The sequence below is a fragment of the Phyllobates terribilis genome, unplaced genomic scaffold, assembly GCF_046119375.1.
Source record: "Phyllobates terribilis strain yellow unplaced genomic scaffold, ASM4611937v1 Scaffold_1__5_contigs__length_1240528914, whole genome shotgun sequence".
NCBI lineage: Eukaryota > Metazoa > Chordata > Amphibia > Anura > Dendrobatidae > Phyllobates > Phyllobates terribilis.
The window spans coordinates 204766179-204793998 of NW_027362761.1; the positions used below are offsets into that span (position 1 = coordinate 204766179).

The 27820-nt window shown below is 43.5% G+C and overlaps 1 protein-coding gene across 1 annotated transcript in view; it reads right to left on the reverse strand.

Moving 5' to 3' along the window:
• AGTPBP1 (ATP/GTP binding carboxypeptidase 1) overlaps window positions 1-20837 on the reverse strand; it is a 189108-nt gene extending 168271 nt beyond the window's left edge. Inside the window, exons 1-2 of the mRNA XM_073670940.1 lie at window positions 20641-20837; window positions 7828-7892 (exon numbers count right to left, since the gene is read on the reverse strand). Of these exons, the coding sequence (XP_073527041.1) occupies window positions 7828-7859 (32 nt within the window). The 5' untranslated portion in view covers window positions 7860-7892; window positions 20641-20837. The remainder of the gene's footprint in view (window positions 1-7827; window positions 7893-20640) is intronic.
• Between the last annotated feature and the right edge of the window lie 6983 nt (window positions 20838-27820).

Here is a 27820-nt window from a genome sequence, read left to right on the forward strand (position 1 = left end):
CCCACACCCCTGACTGGCAGCTTCCTGTGTACAGTGTGCTTTGTCACCAAGCTGCTAGTCAGTGATGGGGGCAGGGTTACACTAATTAGCCTGACTGGCTGCAAGAGAAGTAGTTCAGTGGTGATAATCTCCTGATGATAAAACACTGATTGTATTGAAACTACAGCACACAACCTAATAAGCGACACATTCCTAGAATCAGGCTCTCTGCCTCAAAATTACGACGCTCTTAGATTAAATAGCAAACCATACTGACAGATTCCATTTAAAGGGAATCTGTCAGCAGGTTTTGCTACCTCATCTGACAGCAGCCTGATGCAGGACAAGAGACTCTTGAATCACTTAGGTTACTGGGTGCAGTGGTTCTGACACAGAGTTTTTAGATCTAGCATGAAGCACATAACAGTCTCTGTGTGTAGTGTACACTATCTATAGACAATGAGCTGCTCATCAGAGGAGGGGGTGCAGTCGGATGAGTGATGCCCAACCCCCTCCTCTCCACAGCTAGTCACAGCAATGATAATCACCAGGTGATCACCTACCTCATGCTGTACTCAAATTGCATAGCAAAAACCTGCTGATAGATTCCCTTTAATTAAAATTCACTTATTAGGTGCCAAATACTTTGATTGCTAATATTTCCACAACGAAGAAGCAATTAAAAAAAAAAAAAAGGCAAATTTTTTTATTTGGCTCTGCAGACACTATTACACGGTGTCCAGTTCAACATGAAAAATTTGGTGAAGGGTCCATTTTAAGATACTACATGTATTCAATCCAGACAGTGATGTATTTTCTATACAGCATTTTAGGCACATGATGCCTATTGGTCCCATGACTCCCAATCCAACGACTAAGGCTGTGTGCACATGGAGCAGTTTTTTCAGTGCAGATTTGCCAGCGAAGTGCATGAGAGGTCTGGTGCTCACGTTGCTTATTTGTGACCTGCAGATTTAAATCTATAGTTTGTCAATTCTTTCACATTTTACTGCAGATTTCACCCATACTAATGAGTGGGGGAAATCGGCAACAAAAACATATGTTAAAAAAAAAAAAACACACATTTTTGCCGCTGCGTTTTTCCTTCCAAGAGATGCAGAAATAGTGCATAAATTTCTGCACCAAATACTTAACGTGTGCACATTCCCTTAGGGTCCAATAAAAACCCCTTTATTACTGATCAATATAAAAGTGGAACAAAGACAAAACGTGATCCTCCGTTCACCAGGATCTCTTCAGGACCGACAAGGATCTCCACAGGATTTAGGCAAATGTATGGAGAAAGTTAGAAAATAATAAACCGCTCAAAACTTTCTTTGCACTCCATTAGATTTTAGAATCTGAGTTTCCACAGCCGACGCTCTCGGCACAAGTTACTCTCCAGTCTGAGCTAATGTTTGGGTACTGCAAGGAATTCAGTGACAAGGACAAAGCGCGGCAGAAACATTCTGGGAAACATGGGAACGCCACTTTTTACATGGAGGTTGCACAGGTCACTTAGAAAATCATGTTCCATAGCACAGAGAGTTCAATATATGCACATATTTGTGAACTTGGATGATTTTTACATTTGCAGAATATTTTTAGTAATCATGGGAACAAGGAAAAGCTATAATTAAAGAGATGAATCCCTGAGGCTGGGACTACACGGCGACTTGGGATGTCGCACGGCCAAAGATCGCTCTGTACAGCGGCTACATCGCAGCATAATGCATTGCGACCTGCAGATCTGACTTGTTGGCACTTATTTGTCGCAGTCCCTTAGGGGGGGGGGGTCACAATGCAACTCCATTCACTTGCATTATACTGTAATGTAGCAGCTGCACGGATCGATCTTCGGCAACGCAACCTGTGTTGTTCTGGAGCCCCAGCCTAAATGTCAGCTTCTTGATACAGAATTATTTCCAAAATGATTATATTTACACTTTACGAGGCCACATAAGGATACATGTTATACCCTACTAATGCTTCTCGCTCAAGGTCCACCTTTATGAGACAGAACGGAGGGTCATTGATCACCAAGGTGCTTATTATTATAGGGAATAAACTTAAGACCTTGATGCTGGTAGTGAAAGGAGTTGTTCAAGAGTACTGATACATTTTCTGCTGTTTCCCCCAAAAGTATCATTAAAAAATAAAAAAAAATAATGAGTAATTGGGTCACATCCCGCCAGGGCCACTGATACCTATAAGTAAACGAAGATTAAAGGGGTATTGCCATCTCCAAGATGCTATCCCAATATGCAGTAGATATAATAATAATTACAATAATAATTATAGTATTGTACTTCTCATTGGCTATGTTGCTTTCCCCATGTGTAGGGTATTGCAGTAGCTCAAGTATCCATGGTTACGATCACTATGCAGCTTTTAGTGCATTTTATTTTTTTATTTTTCTCTTCACCACCTTTTTCTCAAATATCACCGCTCACCCCATATATCAAGATGGTCCTACAGTTCTTTCATTTACCATATTTTTCAGACTATAAGACGCACCTAGGTTTTAGAGGAGGAAAATAGAAAAAAAAATTTAAGCCAAAAATGTGGTCATGTTAAGGGGGAGGGGGTATGCTGCTGACACTGTTATAGAGTTATTGTCCCCCAATTCTGTTAATATCCCCCCTCCTTCTGATATGCACGGCACCCCAATCCTAGTATGCATGGCACCCCTCACACCCATCCTGGTATGTATGGCACCTTCATTCCTCTTCCTGGTATGTATGCCCCCCTTCAGCCCTGTATTTGTGCCCCCCCCTATGCATGGCCCCCCCCCATGCCTCATCCCTGTATGCATGGCCCCCCCCATGCCTCATCCCTGTATGCATGGCCCCCCCTCATGCCTCATCCCTGTATGCATGGCCCCCCCTCATGCCTCATCCCTGTATGCATGGCCCCCCCTCATGCCTCATCCCTGTATGCATGGCCCCCCCTCATGCCTGCATGCATGGCCCCCCTCCATCCCGTTATGCTATGCACCCCCTGATCCCCGTCACGCTGCACAGAAAAAAAATAAAATTTCATACTCATCTCCTCTCTCCTCCAGCAATGTGTCTCGCTCTGTGCCGGAATAGTCACTGCTCCCCACGCCTGGACTGCGCTGCATCTAAAGTGTGCGCGCTATTAGGGACAATGAATGGTCACTGCTCCCCACGCACGCAGTCCCGGCATGGGGAGCAGTGACTATTCCGGCACAGAGCGAGACACATCGCTCGAGGAGAGAGGAGGCGAGTATGAAAGTTTTGGTTTTTTTTTCTGTCTGTGCAGCGTGACTGGGATCAAGGGGTGCAAAGCATAACTGGATGAGGGGGTCATACATACAGGGCTGAAAAGGGCCATGCAGACAAGAATGAGGGATGAGGGGTGCCATACATACCAAGAGCCATGCTGCAGGCACAGTGTAACGGTTATTAAGGAAAATTAATATTCACTGCTCCCCACTCCCATGGGCGTGGGGAGCAGTGAATATTCATTTTCTTTAGTAGCGGGCACAGTGTAGGCTGCAGCAGGCGGCTGCTGCCTCCTGTGCCCCGCTACTCAGCCGCTGTCTCAACCCCCACAGTATGTATATCGGACTATAAGATGCACCCCCCACTTACCTCCAAATTTTTGGAGGAAAAAAGTGCGTCTTATAGTCCGAAAAATACAGTACTAGCCCAGATTTGGATAATTCTTCACATAAGGAAAATGTGTCATTCAAATTTTGCTCTTTTGTCACTTTCTCAATATAAAGTTCTCATCACTTCAAGAAGTTTCTATTTGTTCCCCTTGTGCACTCTCCACCTCCAGTTTCTCCAAATAAATGCGTTTCCTAGATATCCCCGACATAAACCCTATTCCTAGCAGCCACAAACCAATTCACTTTTTTGAGGAGCATATTTTAGTTGTCAATAGTACCATTTCACCTCTTGCCAGTTTTGTAAAGAAACGAAAAAGTTGTTGAAGATTAAATGGGGGGGGGGGTACGGCTAGCAATGCCGCAACATACTCACGTGGACTACCAGAAGATGGAGAACGAAGCAGGAAACATTTAGAATGATTTAATGACATATGAAATTTAATCTTTGTACATGTCCCTTAATTTACCTTCACTTATATCATAGTCTTCTCCAATATTTCAACATCGGGTCAAAAATGTCTAGAACAGTAAAAGCTATACCAAATAGATGCTAATTTTTTAGGTAAGAAAATCAAATTCATGGGTTGACCCTCGCACTTTATTTTGACACAGCTCAATAATGACTCTCGAAAAGGCAATCTGTCAGTATATCACAAAGCATAGATGCCGTCATTCGAGCAGGAGGCGGCGCTGGGCAGGAATAGAGCTGGAGTGACTGAGGCTTCAGATTTACAGCCTCATTTGCATATCAATTCAAACACTGATTTCTCAGTGACGGAGGAACGGACTGTTAATGTAAAGGAATTGCTGGACTTCTCTTGGAAAGAGCTACATGCACATATCAATAGTATGGAGGGTGAATCCCAAATCCTGCTGACAGATTCCCTTTAATAATGAGAATGCTTAAAGAGTAACCATCATTTTAATTTTTATTTCATAAACCAATAGTACACATGAAAGTAAGGAACATTGTAATATCTTCTCAGAGAAATCTGCTTCTTTCCCCGCCAGGATTCACTCTCAAAATTCTCAATTCACAGGTAAAAATCGGTCTTCAGTCAAAACAGATTTTTCATTACCGACATAGGAGATGGCAGTTACTACAGGAGGACGAGGGAGGAGCTTTGCCTGTAGCACCTTCCTCCGCCACTCCATGTCTACATAGACTCTTATCTGCACCAACTGCCCTATCCTATCTCAGTAATAAGAAAATCTGTGGAAAGATTTTACAGTAAATTGAGAATTTTGAGAATGAGTGATCCGTGCAAAAGGAGAAAGAAGCAGATTTCTCTGATAAGACATAATACAATGTTCCTTACTTTCATGTGTACTATTGATTTATGGAATAAAAATTAAAACAATGGTTACGCTTTAACTGGCATGAGCAATCAAGCTGCCCACTTCTTATGAATCTCTGAAAATGTTAAGTTCTTCAACAAAACGTATTGAATATTTCTGTGTATGTTGGCCATGAGCCGATATCTCAGACACTGCGACTTTATTTAAGCAGACGTCCATTCAATTACAATCCCCCATTTAACATTCTCTAGACCTAATACCTTTAAAAGTATACTTGCCTAGTCAATTAATTGCTGAAATGTCCACTACTATGTACAAATTTTGTATTTTAATCATGTTTACATGAGCGTATGCCCCAGTCTGTATACGGATTGCAATTCTTATACTGATGGCGGGCCGCCCAACCTACAACTTCATAATACACATATGAGGCTGCAAGTCCAGAGACCTACCGCTAGACCAGGTATTGCAGTCTATGTGGACAGTGACATACAGTACAGACCAAAAGTTTGGACACATCTTTTCATTTAAAGATTTTTCTGTATTTTCATGACTATGAAAATTGTACATTCACACTGAAGGCATCAAAACTATGAATTAACACATGTGGACTTATATACTTAACAAAAAAGTGTGAAACAACTGAAAATATGTCTTATATTCTAGGTTCTTCAAAGTAGCCGCCTTTTGCTTTGATGACTGCTTTGCACACTCTTGGCATTCTCTTGATGAGCTTCAAGAGGTAGTCACCGGAAATGGTTTTCACTTCACAGGTGTGCCCTGTCAGGTTTAAGAAGTGGGATTTCTTGCCTCATAAATGGGGTTGGGACCATCAGTGGTGTTGTGCAGAAGTCAGGTGGATACACAGCTGATAGTCCTACTGAATAGACTGTTAGAATTTGTATTATGGCAAGAAAAAAGCAGCTAAGTAAAGGAAAACGAGTGGCCATCATTACTTTAAGAAATGAAGGTCAGTCAGTCCGAAAAATTGGGCAAACTTTGAAAGTGTCCCCAAGTGCAGTTGCAAAAACCATCAAGCGCTACAAAGAAACTGGCTCACATGAGGACCGCCCCAAGAAAGGAGGACCAAGAGTCACATCTGCTTCTGAGGATAAGTTTATCCGAGTCACCAGCCTCAGAAATCGCAGGTTAACAGCAGCTCAGATTAGAGACCAGGTCAATGCCACACAGAGTTCTAGCAGCAGACACATCTCTACAACAACTGTTAAGAGGAGACTTTGTGCAGCAGGCCTTCATGGTAAAATAGCTGCTAGGAAACCACTGCTAAGGAGAGGCAACAAGCAGAAGAGACTTGTTTGGGCTAAAGAACACAAGGAATGGACATTAGACCAGTGGAAATCTGTGCTTTGGTTTGAGGAGTCCAAATTTGAGATCTTTGGTTCCAACCACCGTGTCTTTGTGCGACGCAGAAAAGGTGAACGGATGGACTCTACATGCCTGGTTCCCACCGTGAAGCATGGAGGAGGAGGTATGATGGTGTGGGGGTGCTTTGCTGGTGACACTGTTGGGGATTTATTCAAAATTGAAGGCATACTGAACCAGCATGGCTACCACAGCATCTTGCAGCGGCATGCTATTCCATCCGGTTTGCGTTTAGTTGGACCATCATTTATTTTTCAACAGGACAATGACCCCAAACACACCTCCAGGCTGTGTAAGGGCTATTTGACCAAGAATGAGAGTGATGGGGTGCTACGCCAGATGACCTGGCCTCCACAGTCACCAGACCTGAACCCAATCGAGATGGTTTGGGGTGAGCTGGACCGCAGAGTGAAGGCAAAAGTGCCAACAAGTGCTAAGCATCTCTGGGAACTCCTTCAAGATTTTTGGAAGACCATTTCCAGTGACTACCTCTTGAAGCTCATCAAGAGAATGCCAAGAGTGTGCAAAGCAGTCATCAAAGCAAAAGGTGGCTACTTTGAAGAACGTAGAATATAAGACATATTTTCAGTTGTTTCACACTTTTTTGTTAAGTATATAATTCCACATGTGTTAATTCATAGTTTTGATGCCTTCTGTGTAAATGTACAATTTTCATAGTCATGAAAATACAGAAAAATCTTTAAATGAGAAGATGTGTCCAAACTTTGGTCTGTACTGTATGCTTGTGTGAACCCGGCCTAAACCATCACCAACATATTGCAGTGCTGACCACAAATTTAAAGAGGTTTTAGGGGCAAAATTTCGAATATCCTTTTATGTTTAAAATATCTCTCTTTTTCAAAATCTACCTGGATGTCTTATCGAGTAACCCTTTAATCACTCTTCAGTCCTTAGCCCCCCAACATAAATAAGAATGTCTCCATCTGTAGTTTTCTTCATGGTCCACTATATCAGTAACTAATTGGGTGTATTTTTAGTTCCTCACAACTAAGTGCTAAAACGTCTGCTGCTTCTTGAGTTAAGATTCCTCTACTCTTGTTCCCTTGAAGCTTTTTGGCTTTCATCATCTACTGTCATTACAGCCTTTACTAACCCATAGTCTCTTCTCCAAATAAACAGCATCAGGACGGCCCTAATCATTATTTTACTTAGGCCACGGCCCCACTATCAGTATTTGGTCAGTATTTTTTCTCAGCAGTTGGAGCCAAAACCAGGTGAGGAACAGAGAAAAGGTATAATAGAAACAAGTCACCAATTCTGCATTTATCACCCACTCCTGAGAAAAAATACTGACCAAATACTGATAGTGGGGCCGTGGCCTAAATCTGACATTTACTATCTCAGTACGGTCTGCGATTTCTAGACCAGTCCGGGTCTCCTGAGCCGAACACATGAAACATATCTGAGGCTGCTGAATTTGGGTCAGGAGACCTGTGATCCGCTCAGACATCGTGGTCCGTATTCGGACTGTCAATGTAGCACATGTAAAGATATAAGATAGCACTTACCATTTTTCTGTAGGCACTTTCACTTTATTCATTTTGAAGTCTTCTTTTCATTTCACCATTTCAATCTGTGAATACAATAAAAAGAAGAAGAACTTTTTAAAATATGACATTGTCTAGCATTAGATCTGGTACATGTAGCATAATCTTATTCCACTGCTAGTGTGGTTTATGTACATGCTCCTTACAGTCCACAAATCCCCTATTTCTTCTGAACAGGACAATTGCCTGCAGCAGGAGCCTCCCCTCTTCTCTTCACATGCAGTGGACTATAAGGCTTGTTAAACCCCAGCCACTTTATTAAGTCCTTCTCCATCTGTAGTTCCTTGACCAAAAATGGAACGGAACAGATCAGCAAGAGACAAGAACACAGAAGATCTAGCAGACCGACAAAGTCAGGGCAAGTTTATGGTTTATTTCTAGCATTTATTTTTAGGTTTAGTTTTCCTTTCAAAGGATAGATTTGTTTTGCATTCACTGGGGGGTAGTGTACTGCATATAAATACATTATTAAAGGGGTACTACTTGGACAACCCCTTCTCGTTCCTCATGTTTGGGCCTGTTAAAATAAAAACACATATACTAATTTCCGGTGCCGATGCAGTTCCAGCGGTGTCAGCGCTCGCGTTCCCAGGGCTCTTGTGAGGTTATGTCACGTGAGCCCTATGTCCAATCATGGCTGGCATTAGTGTCCCCGCCTTCAGACGTATTGAACATCAACAGGAAGTCAGGGCTGCGGCTGCTCTCTGATTTGCTCTTGATGTTCGATTTGTCTGAAGGCGAGACACTAACGCCAGCGATGATTGGACACAGGGCTCACCTGACATAACCTCACAAGAGCCCTAGGAAAGCAAGTACAGACACTTCTGGAACGGCGCCGGTAGCGGAGGTTAGTATAAGTGCTTTTATTTTAATGGGGACAAACATGAGGAATGAGAATGGGTTGTCCAAGTAGTGGACAACCCCTTCAAATGCAACAAGAGCTGTAAGGTTTTTATATAATGTTACTGATCAGTGAGGATCCGCATGCAGAGATGGCCATCAAGCAGTCAAAACACCGTTCTGGAGAGCGCAGCTCCGGCATAAGTTGTGCACATAGAGCCATGTATGGGCTCAATAATAAGTCTATACATCCTTACATTCACTCACAGTGCGGTGCACAGATCCATAGATTTACTATTTAGCCCATACACAGCTTTGTGTTAACAGCTCATTACCCGAAACCCCCATCAGCAACACTAAGCAGCACTTGTAATGTATAAAAATGATAGTTACACTTTAACTACTAAACCAGATTTTCAGGGACATTAGATATTAATCCATAACCTCCCTTAAGTGTGTATGTGCTATCATTGTTGCCAGCAGCACACGATTTTTACGAACAATGATTTTCAAACAAACACCTGATCAGTTCACCCAGAGAACGAGCGTTTCCCTCAGGTGCTCGCCAGCCTGTAGACACCAGATAATTATCATGGAAATGAGCATTCGAAAGAACGCCCATTCACCATAATCAGCCAGTGGAAATGCTCCTTAGGCCTCATTCAGACATCAGTGACTAAACACATACATGAAAAATAGTACCAGTGTCATCAGTATTTTCCATCATTCAGTGTCAGAGTATGGTCAGTGTGTCCGTTTTTCCCCCATCAGTGTATGGTCAGTGTGTCCGTTTTTCCCCCATCAGTGTATGGTCAGTGTGTCCGTTTTTCCCCCATCAGTGTATGGTCAGTGTGTCCGTTTTTCCCCCATCAGTGTATGGTCAGTGTGTCCGTTTTTCCCCCATCAGTGTATGGTCAGTGTGTCCGTTTTTCCCATCCGTGTGTCCGTTTTCCCATCAGTGTATGGTCCGTGTGTCCGTTTTCCCATCAGTGTTTTTCACAGATGGATAAATAAATGACAAAGCTTCTCCTGTACTTTGCAATGTTGAATACAGACAGGACAAGGATTGTACACAGATGCCATCCATGTGCTGTACGTGGTTTTCACAAACCCATACGCTTGTATTGGCCTTTTTAATCCGTGATACCAGAGAAAAACGAACATGTCTCTGAGCTTTGTACGGACACACAGCCAGTGAAAAAACACGGACATGTAAATAGCACCATAGATGCATTGAGCAGGGGGTTGGACACGATGACCCTGGATGTCCCTTCCTACTCTAACATTCTAGGATTCTATGATCCTAGATTATAATGGGTGTGTGATATATCTGTGAAAAACACAGCGAGGAAACAGTGACTGAATGGAGAAGCGCACAATAGGGTAAAACCTGAATATAGGAGACCGTAAAGACAATAGGTTTGCTCACCTTGGGTGATTGTGTGAAGACACAACCACTATAAAAGGTTTAGGTGGCCAGTAGTGATGAGCGAGTATGTTCTGTTAACCCTTTCGGCGAGCATGCTCGAGTGCTCACCGAGTATTTTCGTAGTTCTCCGGTGTTATGCTTTAGTTGTGCTGAGTGCATGATTTGCGATTGTTTGACAGCTTTAATACATGTGAGGAATGCCTAAGAAACAGGCATTCCTCACAGGTATTAAAGCTGTCAAACAGTCGCAAAACACAGTGCGACTAAAACATAACACCCGAGCATGCTGAAGATACTCGGGAAACACCCGAGCATGCTCGTAAATCTCAAGTAATAAGCATGCTCGCTCATCACTAATAGCCAGCTGCTGCTGCTTGGCGTCTGCAGGTAACATCCGTCAGATGGAAATTACCAAAACAGGATAAAAACACGTTTAAAAATTGGCTGCGCTGCTGGAAAGAAGTCTCTTGCTGTGATATTCTTAGAAGGTTTATTGTCCACTACGCGTTTCAATGCCGCACTGGCAGCTTTATCAAGTGTAAAAAAAAACTTGGGTTAGTTTTATACCCTTGATAAAGATGCCAGCGCGGCACTGAAACACGTAGTGAATAATAAACCTTCTAAGAATATCACAGCAAGAGACTTCTTTCCAGCAGCGCAGCCAAATTTTAAACGTGCAATTATCCTGTTTTGTTAAAACACAGATAGAACACACATGTGCAACATAGATGTTGGAATGAGGCCTTTAAGGGGCTGTTCGGCCTTAGGCTACAAGTCTGCAGTCACTCTATGTGACTGCAGACTTGTGAATCCTCAGCGCGCAGTGCTCTGGTGCCGAGCAGTCATGTGATTGCAAGTAAGCGATTTGCATACTTTTGGCCACATTCCGACTAGACTGTGTCCGACCTCGCTCAATACACTTGCATTGAGCAAGGCCACGTCCATCTAGTCAGCACGTGACCACATGTATGCAAATCATATACACTGCTCAAAAAAATAAAAGGAACAACAGAATATAACTCCAAGTAAATCAAACTTCTGTGAAATCAAACTGTCCACTTAGGACGCAACACTGATTGACAATCAATTTCACATGCTGTTGTGCAAATGAAATAGAGAATAGATGGAAATTATTGGCAATTATCAAGACACCCTCAATAAAGGAGTGGTTCTGCAGGTGGGGACCACAGACCAAATCTCAGTACCAATGCTTTCTGGCTGATGTTTTGGTCACTTTTGAATGTTGGTTGTGCTTTCACACTCGTGGTAGCATGAGACGGACTCTGCAACCCACAGAAGTTGCTCAGGTAGTGCAGCTCATCCAGGATGGCACATCAATGCGAGCTGTGACAAGAAGGTTTATTCTGTCAGCGTAGTGTCCAGAGGCTGGAGGCGCTACCAGGAGACAGGCCAGTACACCAGGAGACATGCAGGGGGCCGTAGGAGGGAAACAACCCAGCAGCAGGACCGCTACCTCCGCCTTTGTGCAAGGAGGAACAGGAGGAGCACTGCCAGAGCCCTGCAAAATGACTTCCAGCAGGCCACAAATGTGCATGTGTCTGCACAAACGGTTAGAAACCGACTCCATGAGGGTGGTATGAGGGCCCGACGTCCACAGATGGGGGTTGTGCTCACAGCCCAACACCCTGCAGGACGCTTTGCATTTGCCACAGAACACCTGGATTGGCAAAGTCGCCACTGGCGCTCTGTGCTCTTCTCAGATGAAAGCAGGTTCACACTGAGCACATGTGACAGATGTGACAGAGTCTGGAGACGTCGTGGAGAGTGATCTGCTGCCTGCAACATCCTTCAGCATGACCGGTTTGGCAGTGGGTCAGTAATGGTGTGGGATGGCATTTCTTTGGAGGGACGCACAGCCCTCCATGTGCTCGCCAGAGGTACCCTGACTGCCATTAGGTACCAAGATGAGATCCTCAGACCCCTTGTGAGACCATATGCTGGTGCGGTTGGCCCTGGGTTCCTCCTAATGCAGGACAATGCCAGACCTCATGTGGCTGGAGTGTGTCAGCAGTTCCTGCAAGATGAAGGCAATGAAGCTATGGACTGGCCCGCCTGTTCCCCAGACCTGAATCCGATTGAGCACATCTGGGACATCATGTCTCGCTCCATCCACCAACGTCACGTTGCTCCACAGACTTTCCAGGAGTTGGCGGATGCTTTAGTCCAGGTCCGGGAGGAGATCCCATAGGAGACCATCCACAACCTCATCAGGAGCATGCCCAGGCATTGTAGGGAGGTCATACAGGAACGTGGAGGCCACACACAATACGGAGACTCATTTTGACTTGTTTTAAGGACATTACATCAAAGTTGGATCAGCCTGTAATGTGTTTTTCCACTTTAATTTTGGGGGTGACTCCAAATCCAGGCCTCCATTGGTTAATAAATTTGATTTTCATTGATGATTTTTGTGTGATTTTGTACAGAACAAAGTATTCAATGAGAATATTTCATTCATTCAGATCTAGGATGTGTTATTTGAGTTTTCCCTTTATTTTTTTGAGCAGTGTATTTGCAGTCATGCACCGATACCAGAGAATCCTCACAGCACAATGAGAGGATTCACAAGTCTGCAGTCACATAGAGTGACTGCAGATTTGTAGCCTAAGGCCGGACAGCCCTTTTAAGGGTTAAGTTCCCAAAATGAGTTTTTGACGCTATATACTGTCACAGCTCCAAAAACCCAGCGTCTTAGGCTAAGTGCCCACGATGCAGAAATGCTGCAGATTTTTTCTGCATCTCCCTGGCAGGAAAAACGCATGCGGATTTTACATGTGTTTTTCCTGCCAGGTAGAAGCGTTTGTCAAGCGTTCTTCACATGCATTTCTGCATGCGGGTTATCAAGCGCTTTTCCAAGCGATTTTAGCATCACTTGGAAAGTGCTTGACAACTTGGTCACACTATATAAATCCATGCAACCGGCATGGATTTATATAGTGTGACCAAGTTAATAGTTAAAAAAAAGAATAAAAAAAAACCATTATACTCACCTTCCGATGTCCCACGGTCTTTTCTCCGATGCGTCCGGTCTCTTGTACGGCTCGCGGTGGTGTACAAGGACCTTTCATGACGTCATTTAGTCATGTGACAGGTCACATGACCACCGACGTCAGCGGTCGCGTGACCTGTCACATGACTAAATGACATCATGGAAGGTCCTTTTAGACCATCGCAAGATGCCGGGGAGCCAGGACGCATCATACAGGAGACAGGGGGCCATCAGAAGGTGAGTATGTTTATTTTTTATTTTAAATTCTTTTTTTTACAGGTTCTATGGTACCATCCGCACATTGAATCGCTTAACCCCTTCGAGACCTTTGGATTTTCAGTTTTTTGCTCCCCTGGTTCCCAGAGCCATAGCGTTTTTATTTTTTGGGCAATATGGCCATGTGAGGGCTTATTTTTTGCGGGACGAGTTGTACTTTTGAACGACATTACTAGTTTTACGATATCGTGTACTGGAAAATGGGAAAAAAAATCCAACAGCGGTGAAATTGCAAAAAATTGCAATTCCACGGTTGATTTTTTTTTGTTTTTCTTTCCACGTTCACTGAATGCTAAAACTGACCTGCCAACAATTCTCCAGGTCATTACGAGTTCGTAGACACCAAACATGTATAGGTTCTTTTTTATTTAAGTGGTGAAAAAAAATTCCAAAGTTTGCTAAAAAGAAAAAAAAAATGGTGCCATTTTCCGAGACCTGTAGCGTCTCTATTTTTCGGGATCTGGGGCTGGGTTAGGGCTTATTTTTTGCGGGCCAGGCTGACGTTTTTATTGATACAATTTTGGGATAGATACGATGTTTTGATCGTCCGTTATTGCATTTTATTGCAATGTTGCGGCGACCCAAAAAAACGTAATTCTGGCATTTGGAATTTTTTTCTCGTTACGATCGGATTATTTATTTTTTTATGTTGATAGATCGGGCGATTCTGAACGCGGTGATACCAAATATGTGTATGTGGGGTTTATTTTTTATTATTTTATTTTGAATGGGGCAAAAGGGGGGTGATTTAAACTTTTATATTTTTTTAATATTTTTAAAAACATTTTTTTTTAAACTTTTTGCTTGCTTCTATAGTCTCCGTAGGAGATTAGAAGCAGCACTTGTCTGATCGCCTCTGCTACATAAAGGTGATCAGCAGATCACCTCTATGTAGCAGAAATGGTCCTGTACTATGAGCGCCGACCACTAGATGGCGCTCATAGTAATCTTTACATGACAAGCACTGGAGTCTGCTGCAGACCCAGGGTTGTCATGCCCACCCATTGGTGACCTGCGGGTGGATCGCGATTCCACCCGCAGCTGTTGCGGGCACATGTCAGCTGTAAGAATCAGCTGACATGTGCCCGGTTCAGTGTAGGCTCACCGCCGGAGCCATCACTGAACCGGGGGTGATGGGCTGGGGCGTACTAATACGCCCCAGGCCAGTAAGGGGTTAATATCCGCTTGTGCACATGTAGTCATGCGGATATTATGCGATTCAATGCAAGTCAATGGCGGCAATTACGCTGCGTGTCAGCAAAATTAATGGACATGATGCGGATTTTTCCGCAATGATAATCCGCAGCGGAAATTTCCTCAGCATGTGCACAGCACATGCGTATTATCATTGGGGACCATGGGGCACGTATTACCAAGCGTTTTTAAGCGTGTTTTCCCTGTGGAAATTCCACAGCAAAAACGCATGAAAAACGCATAGTGGGCACGCAGTCTTACAGTTCCAGCAAAGCAGATGAGATTTATAGAAATCTCGTGCCCACTGTGCTGTGTTTTATTTTTTTAAATACACTGTCTCATCTGACCTGCGGTGTGGGTTTTGAAATACGCAACATGTCAATTGGATTAGAAGCAGAAAATCCGCAGGTAAAAAAAAATTTTTTAGTGCTTAGCAGCAGAAACGCACTAAAAACGCACATAATCCATCAATCAATAGAGTTGTCAAAGCCAAATACCAGGAGGTATCAAAATGAAAACAGCTTTATTTAAAACATGGCACACCAAACACACAAGAACCACAGCATTAAAAATGCAATAAGAACGCATGTTTTGGATGCAGCTCATCTGTGCTGCATCCAAAACGCTGCATTGTAAAGTAGAAGCAGAGTGGATGGGATTTATAGAGATCCCATGCCCAATGTGCTTCTAATTGATGCTGCGCAAACTCACCCACGGCGCACGGCATGTCAATTATCTGCAGTGGAGATGCTAGTCTCCACTTCGTACTTTCACCCATCGCCATTCATTAGATGTGTTAAATTCGCATGGTTCAATGAACACATATTGATTTAACTGCGTGTTAGAACGCAGCGTTTTGGACGCAGCAAAAATACTCTGCTATTTCCTGATCATAAGCACGGACCCTAATTGTTGCAGAAAATCTGCAACATCAAAAACTCGCCAAATACTCATCGTGGGAACGTAGCCTTAGTCTACACAGTTGTGAGATAGTAATAGGACATTGTAAGCCCCTCTGTATAATGGTACATTACATGCTGGTGCTACAGTATATAAGTAACAAAAAAAGAAGAAATAAGACATGAGCTTTAAAGCCTTAAGACAGAACTCTCTCCACACCACATTCATCAGCAGATTGTACTGTAGCATTTTAGTGTTTTCTAGCTTACAACTCCGAGGTCATCAGCAGAAAATCTGGACAGAACAGATGTGGAGGCTAATCCTATGATGTGGATATATACACAAGTGTGTCCTTGGCTGCGCCGGGATGGTTCTAGCCGCTCACCAGTCACATGTAATGTCCCCCTGGGTCTCCTACCGCTACAGTCAGTGGTGGCCATACTGACAGGGCTCCACTGCTACCTCAATGAATCTCTGCATCCTTTGGACAACACTAGAAATGTGCCCATGTCAACAAATACGCGGGTGCCTGGAGCATGGATACTATAATCCACATTCTAGGCATGTCTCCAGGATTCAGTGTTTTTTGCTTCAGGATTCACAATTGATGGAATTACAGAGGCTTTGTCATCTTTTTGTCTGGATCGCACCATTCACCTGCCTCCCTGCAGTGCTTGCCAGAGAGGGCTGCGCTACAGACTGATGGACGGTTCAGGTCAGGGGTATTGCCATGCACCTAGCCTAAACTATCAGCCCCCAATGCTGTAAGCTGAGGCACCTCCACCTCTACAGCATGAAAAGAGCCCAACGACACTCAAGGTGGCCAAATCAAGCTGGACATTCCTTGCCTAGGAGACCAGCCAACTCTGGTAGATTGCAGCGGTGACTGGTAACCTAGGCGACAAGCAGTAAACAAGAAAATGAAAAACCCCTCCCATCCTGAGAATGGAGATGATTTTTAACAAGTAAATTGCAAAGTTGCTTGTTTTTAGTAAAGATAACCTATTTAAAAGGGTGGATACAGTGAATAAGCTTTATATACACGGATCTGAAAACCCTTTACTTATCGGTGTGCAATCATCAATGAGCTACATGGCAGGGACTTATCCATGATGTCCGAAGTCTTGACGTTTCATACTATATCATGGTATGTGGACGCATGATCCCTGGCCTCACCCACCATATTAAAGGAATGAATGTATAAATGGTTTTAGGGGTGATAGATTTCCCTTAAAGACAGGTAATCTGTATAGGGAGCTTCAAATTATTCTTTATTATGTTACAAAATTTTGCGTTCTGCTTCACCCCCTGACGAAGCAGAACGCGAAATGCGCGTTGGGGTACGAGGCAGTGTGGTTTCCAATAAGATGGCACATGGTCTGTATGTTTACTGCTGATTAAATATATTTTCATCAAGCTGTGGGGGTCACAGCAATTTTCTTTGTCCTTCACTATTCTGATCTATCTCTGGGTGGCTTTTTGTATCTTATAACTGTATGATCTCTTGACCCATTGAGATAATGATCATGATACAAAATTTAAATTATGTGCGATACATATATTAGCTTCTAATATCCATTTCAGAATCATGTATTGCAACTATAATCACTGTTATAAATGGTTGTTATCATAAAGCTGTATATATATGAAATTTATAATATATGTTATCCATGTAACCCTATCTCTGGAATATATGAATTGAATCCTTGTATCATGTTCACCACTAAATTTTGATGATATAATCATGATGCCAAATAACACTTTCATCTAGAACCACACTGCCCAAGTCTTTTAAACGGGTCTTTTTAGGGGCTATTTTATATAAGGGTTTTGTCTGTTGGCTGTGTAATTTTGTATTTTTTTAATGTAATAAACATATAAAATTTGATAGCACAAGAATTACTATTCTCTGATTTATTCTAATGAGGTATGAGAATTAAATCACTATTGGAGACCTTTCCATACGGGCAGCTGTGGGTCAGGGAGGTGTCCTATAGAAATTGGAGAGGCATAAGGAAATAACTATGGCTGGCGAGCTATGCATGGCACTCCCCTCACACCATCTTCAGAATCTCCAATGTCCCTTCTGAAAAGCCGACATTATTATTCCTCAGTCGTATCCCTTATATATTATTATATTCTAGCTGTAGACTAGCTGTTTTGTGGCTATGGACTAGATCAACAAAGCAGCCAAAATCGCTGATAGTGTCCTGTGTATTATACATGGTGGGAAGACATTTTCACAAAATGTAGTAGGTTTCTTGGTCATATGTCTAAGACTGGCCTCTCGACTTTTGAGAAGACATTATTCATAGGGAATATGTTGTAAGCAGATAAAAAGTAACTGCCCAAAAAGAGATATCTGAAAAGAGGGACCACCCATGTATACATAGAAATCCATGACATCATGGATCCTCCTAGGACCAAACAGTACAAACACTTCTCAGGTATTCTGCAATACAATAGTAGGATTTTGGAGTAATATTTTTTTTTGTTCCAAAACGTGTAACTATCTAGTGGGTGCAGCAGTGTCTCCCTCTAAACCAATTTGTAACCTATTGCCTAGCAGGTTCTATGACACTTTCCTATAGAGGTGTGATTGGTTCTGTTGGGCAAATCTAATGCAAACCCTAATTTAAAGATTTATTTCAGGATTGATCAAGTATCTTATTCAATGGTCTGTACCTGGTAAAGACTATACAGTCCATGGTAAACCAAGCGACCTCTAAATTAAGTGCACTGCATCAATCGTAAAAAAACAACTCCTATCTTACTGCCACCGGGAAGGGGCACAGGGTAATGTAGAATCACCAAAGGAAGAAAGTAAAGAAACAAAAAAGAGAAGTGGCACAAATAAAAACCTTGCATATCCATTATTGCTGCTGCTAAATCTCACGGGTTGGAAAGGTTACTATAGGTAGTTATGACCCTGGGCAAACTGCAGCCATTTATAGCTCTTTGACTTGCTCTGTGTAACGGATAGCCAAACTGCCCCTTTAAAAAGCCCAAATATGTAATATCTTTTCATGGGCCCCAAAGTCTGCTTCCATAACAACAGAATGAGGACGATACCACACGTACATTAGGGCCAGATTAAAAAATGTTTGGACATCATGTGACATAACCGAAAAATACCCGTCAAATACATAAACAATAATGGGGCTGATTCGTCTATGTTTTGTGCCACAAAACTGCCGTAAAAGCTTTCAAAAGTCAGAAAAATTTTGCACAACGTGGAGTTCCACAAAAAAAAATAATTGTGACTTGTGGCATTTTCACGCCAGTTTGAATCAGATCCAGCAACATAGGAGAAGCCAGGCAGGACAGAGGAGAGGCTATGCCCATCAAATTCATGAAGAGTGCCAGCTTTTATATCCCTGATGCTACTCCATTCTCTGACTGGAGTAGCAGTTCAGGCACCCGGAGCTACACCCCACTTAGGAGAGGCATCAAATTCATTAAGTGATGTGCACTTGTTAATGAATTCAGTGCTTTCAACTGGTGTAGCGCCCCAAAGAATCGGCCCTAATGTGTAAACCCACTCTAAAAGGGGTTTTCCACAAATATTTTTTCCATTCATTGGGTTGTGCTAGATGTAAATAACAAAATAAACCGTTACTCCCCTTCCCCAGCGCTGCAATTCTGCTGCCGCTCCGGTGTTCGATCACCGGCTGCACAGGGGGACGTGTATGGGTAGCCTTTGATGATTACCTGCTGCTCCTGTTATAAGGCACCTCATTATAATATGCATTCTTACCACGATCACATCATTTACTGCTATTTATTAAGCAATACAATTAATAATGAGCAGAATGGAGCAATAGCGCATGATCAACCTCTGCTCCATTCACATGGGGTTCTCAGATTGTTGGACGCCCAGTGATCATCCTACTTGTTAGGCCCTCCTCAACACACCAGCTTCTCATGTGCCCCTTGGCTAAATTACTTGCCCACCCCTGCCACAGAAGGTTTCCCGTGAGGGAAATCCCGGATCTACATGTAGCCCCTTACACAGGATGATCAGCAGCCATGTCTGATATGTAGTATTATATGCAAACTCGGACTGGCCACAGGGTAACAGGTGTAACCCCCAGGGGCCCACCACCCTATAAGAGCAGTAGCTGGCACAACTCACATGAGTCCCCATGTACAAACAAGGGAAGCATTCAATTAAAAAAACTATCCAGATTATTTTTATAGTAGCACAGGTATGTGTCAGAGGGTAATGTAATATTAGTGGTGGGACCCCAGAACAGGGGTGGACACATTATCGGTACAACCTGTGTGGCCACACAGGGTCCCATTTCTACCTCCAAGGCAGGTGCAATTTAGCATTTTTTGGAGCTCTTGGGCTGCAAAGGGCCCATATATTGTTAAGGCACAGGGGGCCTTTTCTGTCTGTGTCTACCAGTGCCCCAGAGCCAATACCACTGGTGGGACCCCAGAGCCAATACCACTGGTGGGACCCCAGAGCCAATACCACTGGTGGGACCCCAGAGCCAATACCACTGGTGGGACCCCAGAGCCAATACCACTGGTGGGACCCCAGAGCCAATACCACTGGTGGGACCCCAGAGCCAATACCACTGGTGGGACCCCAGAGCCAATACCACTGGTGGGACCCCAGAGCCAATCTGACACTGATCAGATCTCACTTTCCAGTAACTCTTCGCTTTGATTAATAGGAGACCCCGATAATGGAGCATGGGGGGTGGGGTCTATTATTAACAGATGGATTAGCGCTCAGGACTGGTAACAGAATAGCACTTAGGGTCTCACGTCATACAGGGGGTCATTCCTCAGTGATCTGGGGGTCTACCCTTCCCTGCATTATCATCATGTGCAGCCTGCAGACAGCGACCACCATATTCTGCATGGACAGTGGAGCTGGACCTGGGTGACATCAGTGTCTGCCACTCATCCATGTCACCCCACAGCAGTGACAAGAGATCAGGCAGAGGCCGCTGCACCATCCAGCACACAGGACGCATCGTGTCTCCATGACAACACACAGACGTTCCCCCACCCCGGTATACAGACACACAGCCCGGCAGGTGCGGCCACTGCAGCCCTCCTCCCCGGCCACTGCCGCAGCACACCACGCTCGTCATCCAGGCCGCATCACCTGATACATGGAGCTCCCAGCCGCCGCCGCTCCTGAGCCCGGGCTGTCACTGCCCCGAACAGCGAGAAGCGCGCACCTCGGTAACAGCAGAAGAACCGGAGGAGGAGCGACAGGTCGCGGCAGCTATGATCCTATGCTAGGAACCTGGGCGTGGCAATCGCACAGGGGGAGGAGCCGGCGTTCACACGAGCCTACTGTGCCTGGACTAGTGTGCGTGAGCCAAGTCGGGCGGGGTTACTATCCGTGGGCGTGTCTACAATATGTTGTGGGCGTGGCTTAGTAGCCTATTGGTGGAGAGCAGAAGTTAGGGGGTATATAAGGGTGCTCACGGGAGTAGCGCACAGCAGTGAGTGTTGGCTGGGCGCACTTTATACGTGGAAACAGGGTATTTACCGAGAATACCAGATTGGAAAGGAAGCCATATAACATGGCAGCAGATTTATGAAAACGGCCTAAAAGAAGTGCTGATAGGAGCCAATCTCAGGGCAGCTTTCATTTTACTAGAGCAGTTTAAAATGTGAAAGTTGATCTCTGGTTGGCTGCTATGTGTAACTAGGACAGTTCTTCTACACGTGCAGACATGGAGCCCATTCCTCTAGCTGCTGTATTTCTTCTCTGCGCTTCTATTTTTTTCCCTTTTCTTCCAAGACCTGTTTTATTTTTGCGTTGACTTATCAGGGCTTGTTTTCTGCAGGACACCTTTTATTTTACCATATAATGTGCTGAAAAATGGGGAAAAAATCCAAGTGAAATGAAAAGGTTAAAAAAAAGATGTAATTCTGGCGTTATTTTTTTGGGTGTCATGTTTATGCCAATTATTGTGCAGTAAAAATGACCCAGGAGTGCGGTTCTTCAGACCGGTGGGATCATGGCCAAAGTTTTTTTTTTTATTATTTTAGAGGCTTAAAAAATTCAGAACTTTGTAACAAAATCCAACTGTTACCATTTTCCACGTCCTGTAGTTTATTACTCTATTGGTAATGCTTGATGTGCGATTATTCTTATTTTCCCTTGCTGAGATCTAGATTTTAATGGTAGCAATCTGGAGTACATGAGACGTTTCAGTTGCGTTTTTGGTGAAGGTGCAGCAACCAAAAATCATCAATTTTAACTAATATTTTTTTTATTTTCTTTAGGGCATTTATTTAATGGGTTACATTTTCTGGATTTTAAAGTACTGCAGAATAATAAAAACATATTCTTATTCTTATAGATTGGACGTTTACAAACATGACAATTCCAAATATGCTTGTTCTTTTATCTTTAAATTTTCTAATTGTGAAAAAGTGATTCAATATTATTTCTTTACTTTCACTTTATTTTTTTAAGGGTGATTTGAACCATGCAAATATTTTAAAGGGGTATTCCCATCTCCAATATCCTATCTCAATATCTAGTAAGTGTAGTAATAATAATATTAGCAAATACCTCCAATTAGAAATATAGTATAGTTCTTTAGATTCGCTATATCACTTGCCCCATGTGCAGAGCATTGCAGTAGCTTAGGTATTCATGGTTATGACCACTAAAAGCTGTCTAATTAACTCACTATATGAGTGGTCATAACCATGGGCACCTAAGCTACTGCAATTTCTGCACATGGGGTAAGTGACCTAGCGAATCTGAAGAACTATACTATACTTCTAATTGGAGGTATTTGCTAATATTATTATTACCCCTACTACATATTGGGATAGGATCTTGGAGATGGGGAATACCCCTTTAATGACATGTTCTATAAAATGCAATAATTCAGTAATCAGTGTATCTGAAGAAGTCTGCTGAAGACTCTTGTGCCTGTCATAATGGTACTCCTGTGAAAGCCAGCCTGTGGCTGGCGTTTATAGGAGACTGATTTTTGCTATGCATAGCAACACTGTAGTATTGCTGTGTATAGCACAAGCTATCACATGATCACAGGTTTAAGTCTCCTAAGGAGATGTTTGTTATTTAACACTTACGGTTTTCGGTTTGCTCGGGTGATGACGAGCTGATGGACCACCCGGATCCCCTGGCATCACCGGCTAGGGAAAGACACAACACTTCATAGTACATGACAGCCCTATACTTTCCAAGTTGTATGGACCGTATTTTATATGAAAGCATTACCGTAAGATGAAGCTGCACCTATATCACGGAGTGATGCTGGCGAACCTATGGATGACTGCTGCTGGGGCTCCGGGGCTGCAGGTGACTCCCGCTGGGGCGCTGGGGCTCTGGGGCTGCAGGTGCTGGAAAACAAATAACATTAGATACCTAAGGTAATTGCAATTGTAACTAATGTGCTGCCATATATTGTGCTAACGTATTTTAAAACCACTCACCACGATGGGGCAAAGTCTGTGACCGGATGCTGGCGATACGGTCGGCAGATCTATATTTCAGATCCGCCAGCTTCTTCCTGATTTGGGTAGCAGAGCGCTGCACCCCAAATCTCCGGACCAGGCCCCGACCGATCCTCTGCAGCACCGCCTGTTTATGGAGCACTGGACGTTCAGAGTGCACATGGCACTCATAATCCAGTGCATCCAGTTGTGCTACAAGGTAGCGCACCTCGGCATCGCCCCAAGGAGATGCTCTCACTCTGGATGCCATATTGCTACTAATGAGCTAGGCCGCAACTACGTTGTTAAACACGCCCACGACGCATCAACGTCGGTAACCACGCCCACGACGTATTAACGTCGCCCGCGCGCTTATTAGAGGACGCTACTGCGCGCTAGCTGCGACCTGAATTATTAGCATCTCTGTTAGACTGGAGACGCTGTATTGATAATGCGTCATCTGTAGAACGCAGCAGCGTCTCCAGTCTGACGGTCACACAGGAACATGGCGTCTAGGTGGTTTTAAGTATAAATATATATCTATATTTTTAGATAGATATGCATACTTTGGTGTCTGTGACTATGTATGTGTATATCTAGTTATCTGTATATAAGTGTGGATATGGGTGTAGATTTTTATGTATCTGAATATGTATGTGTATATGGATGTATCTGTATACATATGAGTACACCAGTGGCGTACCGCCATTGGCGGCAGGCCACATAACTGCGATGGGGCCCGTGAGCCAGCGGACCCCATAGCAGTCTCCCCCATTCTGTATCCCACGTTCCGCTGTTTGATTGCCGCCGCCGCCGCCCACTGCCACTGTGTTCAGACATGGCCGCACGCTGTGCGGCTGTGTCTTGTGGTAATGACTGCAGGGGCGACACAGCACACTACGCTCAGCCATTACTGAGTACAGTGCCGGTGGGCAGCGGTTAATCAAACAGCGGCAACGCTGCTACGATGCACCACGCTGTGTCAGACAATGGAGCTGCCAGCTGCTGTCATGATGAGAGAGACAGGCTGCAGAGACTGAAGCAGCGGGGAATGAGGAGTGGTAAGTATGTATTTATTTATTTTTGTAAATCAGTCAGTACTGATAATACTGGAGGACTGGGGCTGCCTTTTACCCTATTGGGGGCTGCATTATACTGTGTGGAGGACCACAGCAAGTGCATTATGTATATGTATGCATATGTATATGCTCTCCAATCCTGGTATACAGGGCTGTGGAGTCGGCAAGCCAAACCGACTCCTCAATTTCCATGACTCCGACTCCCTCATACATGGCTCATGTGATACATTTCCTAAAGCACAGATTCATCTCAGCTAAAAGTCGAGATCCAATCAGGAATAGAACATTTATAGGACATTTCATAAATTTCCCAAATTCTTTGGAAAAAAATATTCCACACAAACTGCATTGAACTACTGTACCCAATTTATTATATATTTTATGAGTCGGTCCTTTTTATACCGACTCCGACTCCACAGCCCTGACAGTAGGGTCATTACACTGTGCATGTGGAGACTAAAAAGGAGGAATTCACCATCGAGGTATCATACTGTGTTAAGGGGGACACTTTTGTTGGCATCACATTTTATGGGGCTATGAAAGAGGAATCTAGGAGTTCAGAAAGGAAGAAAGTTGCTATGCAAAGGCTGGAAGGTTGTGAGATCTGCTCTTCTGTGTCCCCAACAATTATTTACTTTTTTTTTTTTTTTTTTTTTTTTTGTGGGGGTCCCCAATTATAACTTCTGCTATGGGGTCCCATGATTCCTATGTACGCCCCTGGAGTACACGTATGTATATACGGGCCCTTACTACTGAAACAATGAGAAACAAAGCTTTTGCAAAGTAAAACACAGTTTATTACACAAATCAGTACAAAACTGAAAGTAGTGTATAATTGTCAGTAGTTGCCCACTATAAGTTCTGATGCTGCCAAGTAACAGCACCAGGACCGTTAAAATACTGGCAGTAGTTGTCACGACAGGTCTTCGCATCCTGGGTGTTTCTGCCATATCCCACTGGTTGAAGGCCTGCAATTGCAGGATCGTTTGCACGCCATTCACCGAGCTCCACTTCCCCATTGGCTAGGTCCACAGAGTCCACAAAGCCAGGCGGACAGTACGTAATTGCATCACGTCGACGCAGAAAGTTGTGAAGCATGCAACAGGCCAAAACAACAGAGTCTATTGATGTAAGCTTCATGTTAATTGGCGTATGAAAAACTCTGAAGCGGTTGGCCATGATACCGAAGGTATTTTCTACAACACGACGTGCCCTTGACAAACGATAATTGAAAATTCTTCTTTCCTGGGTAAGACTTTTTTGGGGGAACGGTTTAATAAGATTGGGATGAAGTGGGAAGGCTTCATCGCCGACAAAAACAAAATTAAGGTTACCTGTAGTCTCTGAGTTGGGAGGCAAGTGTAGGTCACAGTTGTCCAATCGCTCTCCAAAAAGTGTGTGCTCTAAAACACCCCCATCAGAAACCCTGCAGTTCATGCCAACATCTACATTTATAAATTTGTAATTGGCGTTAACAAGGGCCATCATGATGATGCTGAAATAGCCCTTATAATTATAAAAAATAGGATCCGCTATTTGGTGGTTGAGTGATCCGGACATGTTTCCCGTCCAAAGCCCCACCACAGTTAGGGAACTGCCACAGCTGCTCAAAATCAGAGGCAATCTTTTTCCATTCCTCCTCCGTGTTGGGAAACTGTATGTAACTACGTAGACTGTGGAAAATCGCATTACATGTCTCCAGAATTAGAACACTGAGCATGGGCCTTGAAATGGCTGCAGAAAAATGCAAGTCTTGGAGTGAGCGTCCGGTGGCCAAGAATCTCAGTGTGACTGCCAATCTTTCATCTGCCGGAATGGCAGCACGCATCGCTGTATCCTTCCGTTGAATACGTGGCGTAACTCGTTCCAGTAACTCTTTAAAAGATTCCTCTGACATCCTCAGATAGTTGCGGAAATCATGAGGGTTCTTCTCCTGAAGCTCTCTTACAAGTTGCATGTGGGACAATTCAGACCTCTTCTGCAGCCACTCTCTGGTCCACATGCGACGCTTTCATTTGGAACGCCTCTCTAGCTCCCGTGCCTCATCTTGACGCCGAGCTTCCTCAACCAGCAATGCAGCAACCACAATAGCACACTGCCCGTCGTTCATGATGTGCAAACTGCAAACATAAAATGAAAAGATGAGAACACTTTCAACAAAACAATAACGCAAGTATTTAAACTGTACATGCAAAATATCAAGGAAAACTGTGTTCCATTCTGTTAGTGAGCATGACAGAAAACGTGCTGTGTGGGTGCGTGTGCATGAGACCCCTAAAATATCTGTCCATGCAAAAGCATATATATACAGATAGAAGCCAAGCCCTCCCTCCCTGAAGAGCAATGATAGCAGATAATTGGTAAATGTCCTATAAATGAATTAAAAATGGAAACTCATTTGAGACCTCAAACAATTCCTACCTCGCTAAAGATGCCTGATTTCTTCAAAGCGGAGTCACAGCCGGAGAACGCTACAATGATCCGCAAAAATCAGCACTAGTCCAATGAACGGATATTAACAGCCCGGAGAACTCTGCTACGATCTGCAATCAAGCACGAGGTCAGAAACAAAGGATGGAATCGCTATTCTGTTGCCTTCTTTATGCGCGGCCGGAAATGAGAACGCTGTAGCGACCACCAATCGGGGACGAGGGGCGCGGAAAAGTCCAATTTATGCACGCCTACGTGTCTCTGCTCTGAATCGCTGACAAGGTCGTTGGTTAGGTGTGAAATACAGCGATGCACACTGCCCAGGGGGAGCGCAACGACCCAGGAATGGTCCAGGAAGCTTTGTAACGATCAACGATCTCACAGCAGGGGCCTGATCGTTGCTACCTGTCAAACGTAACGAGATCGCTAGCGATGTCGCTATTGCGTCACAAAACCCGTGATGTATCAACGATCTCGCTAGCGATCTCGTTATGTGTGACAGGGCCTTAACAAATACAGTGCTGAGTAAAAAAAAAATTTTTTTTTAAACGTTCAAATCACCCTCTTTTGACCCATTAAAAATTAAGAAATAAAAAAATACACATATGCGGTATCACGGCGTTCATAAAAATCCGTTCTATCAAAATATAAAATAAACTAATCTGATCAGTAAATGATGTAATGAGAAAAAATAAATAAAACGTCAGAACTGCGTTTTTTGGCCACCGTAACAACACAAAAAAATGTAATAAGAGTTTATCAAAATATCATATCTATCCCAAAATTATATTAATAATAATGCATTGGTTTTGTGCGCAAAAAAACAACCCATCACATATCCCAAAAATTAAAAACGTTACAGCTCTTGGAAAATGGTGACACAAGCAAATTTTTTTTTTCACCACTCAAGTAAACCATAAAACTATGCATGTGTGGTATCTATGTAATCATACTGACATGGAGAATCGTATTATCAAGTCTTTTTTTTTTTTACTGTAAAATGAATGCTGTAAATAAAAACCCCATGCTTTTTTTTTGCTATTTTGCCACTCTTATTTTTTTTTTGCTTTGCAGTACATCATGATAAAATGGATGGTGTCATTCAAAAGTACAACTCGTCCTGCAAAAAAACAAGCCCTCACATGGCTGTGTCAACGGAAAAATAAAGTAATGGCTCTTAGAATAAGGAAAGGAAAAAAAAAAGTAAATTCACCTGGTCCTTAAGGGGTTAATGTGCAGATATTGGGTTAATGTGTAGTTTCATAGAATTCTAAAGCTGTGCTGCCACTACACTGAAAGCCTGGCTGCTAGGAGGAAATTAACTTAATTCCTCTAGGCAGCCGCCGG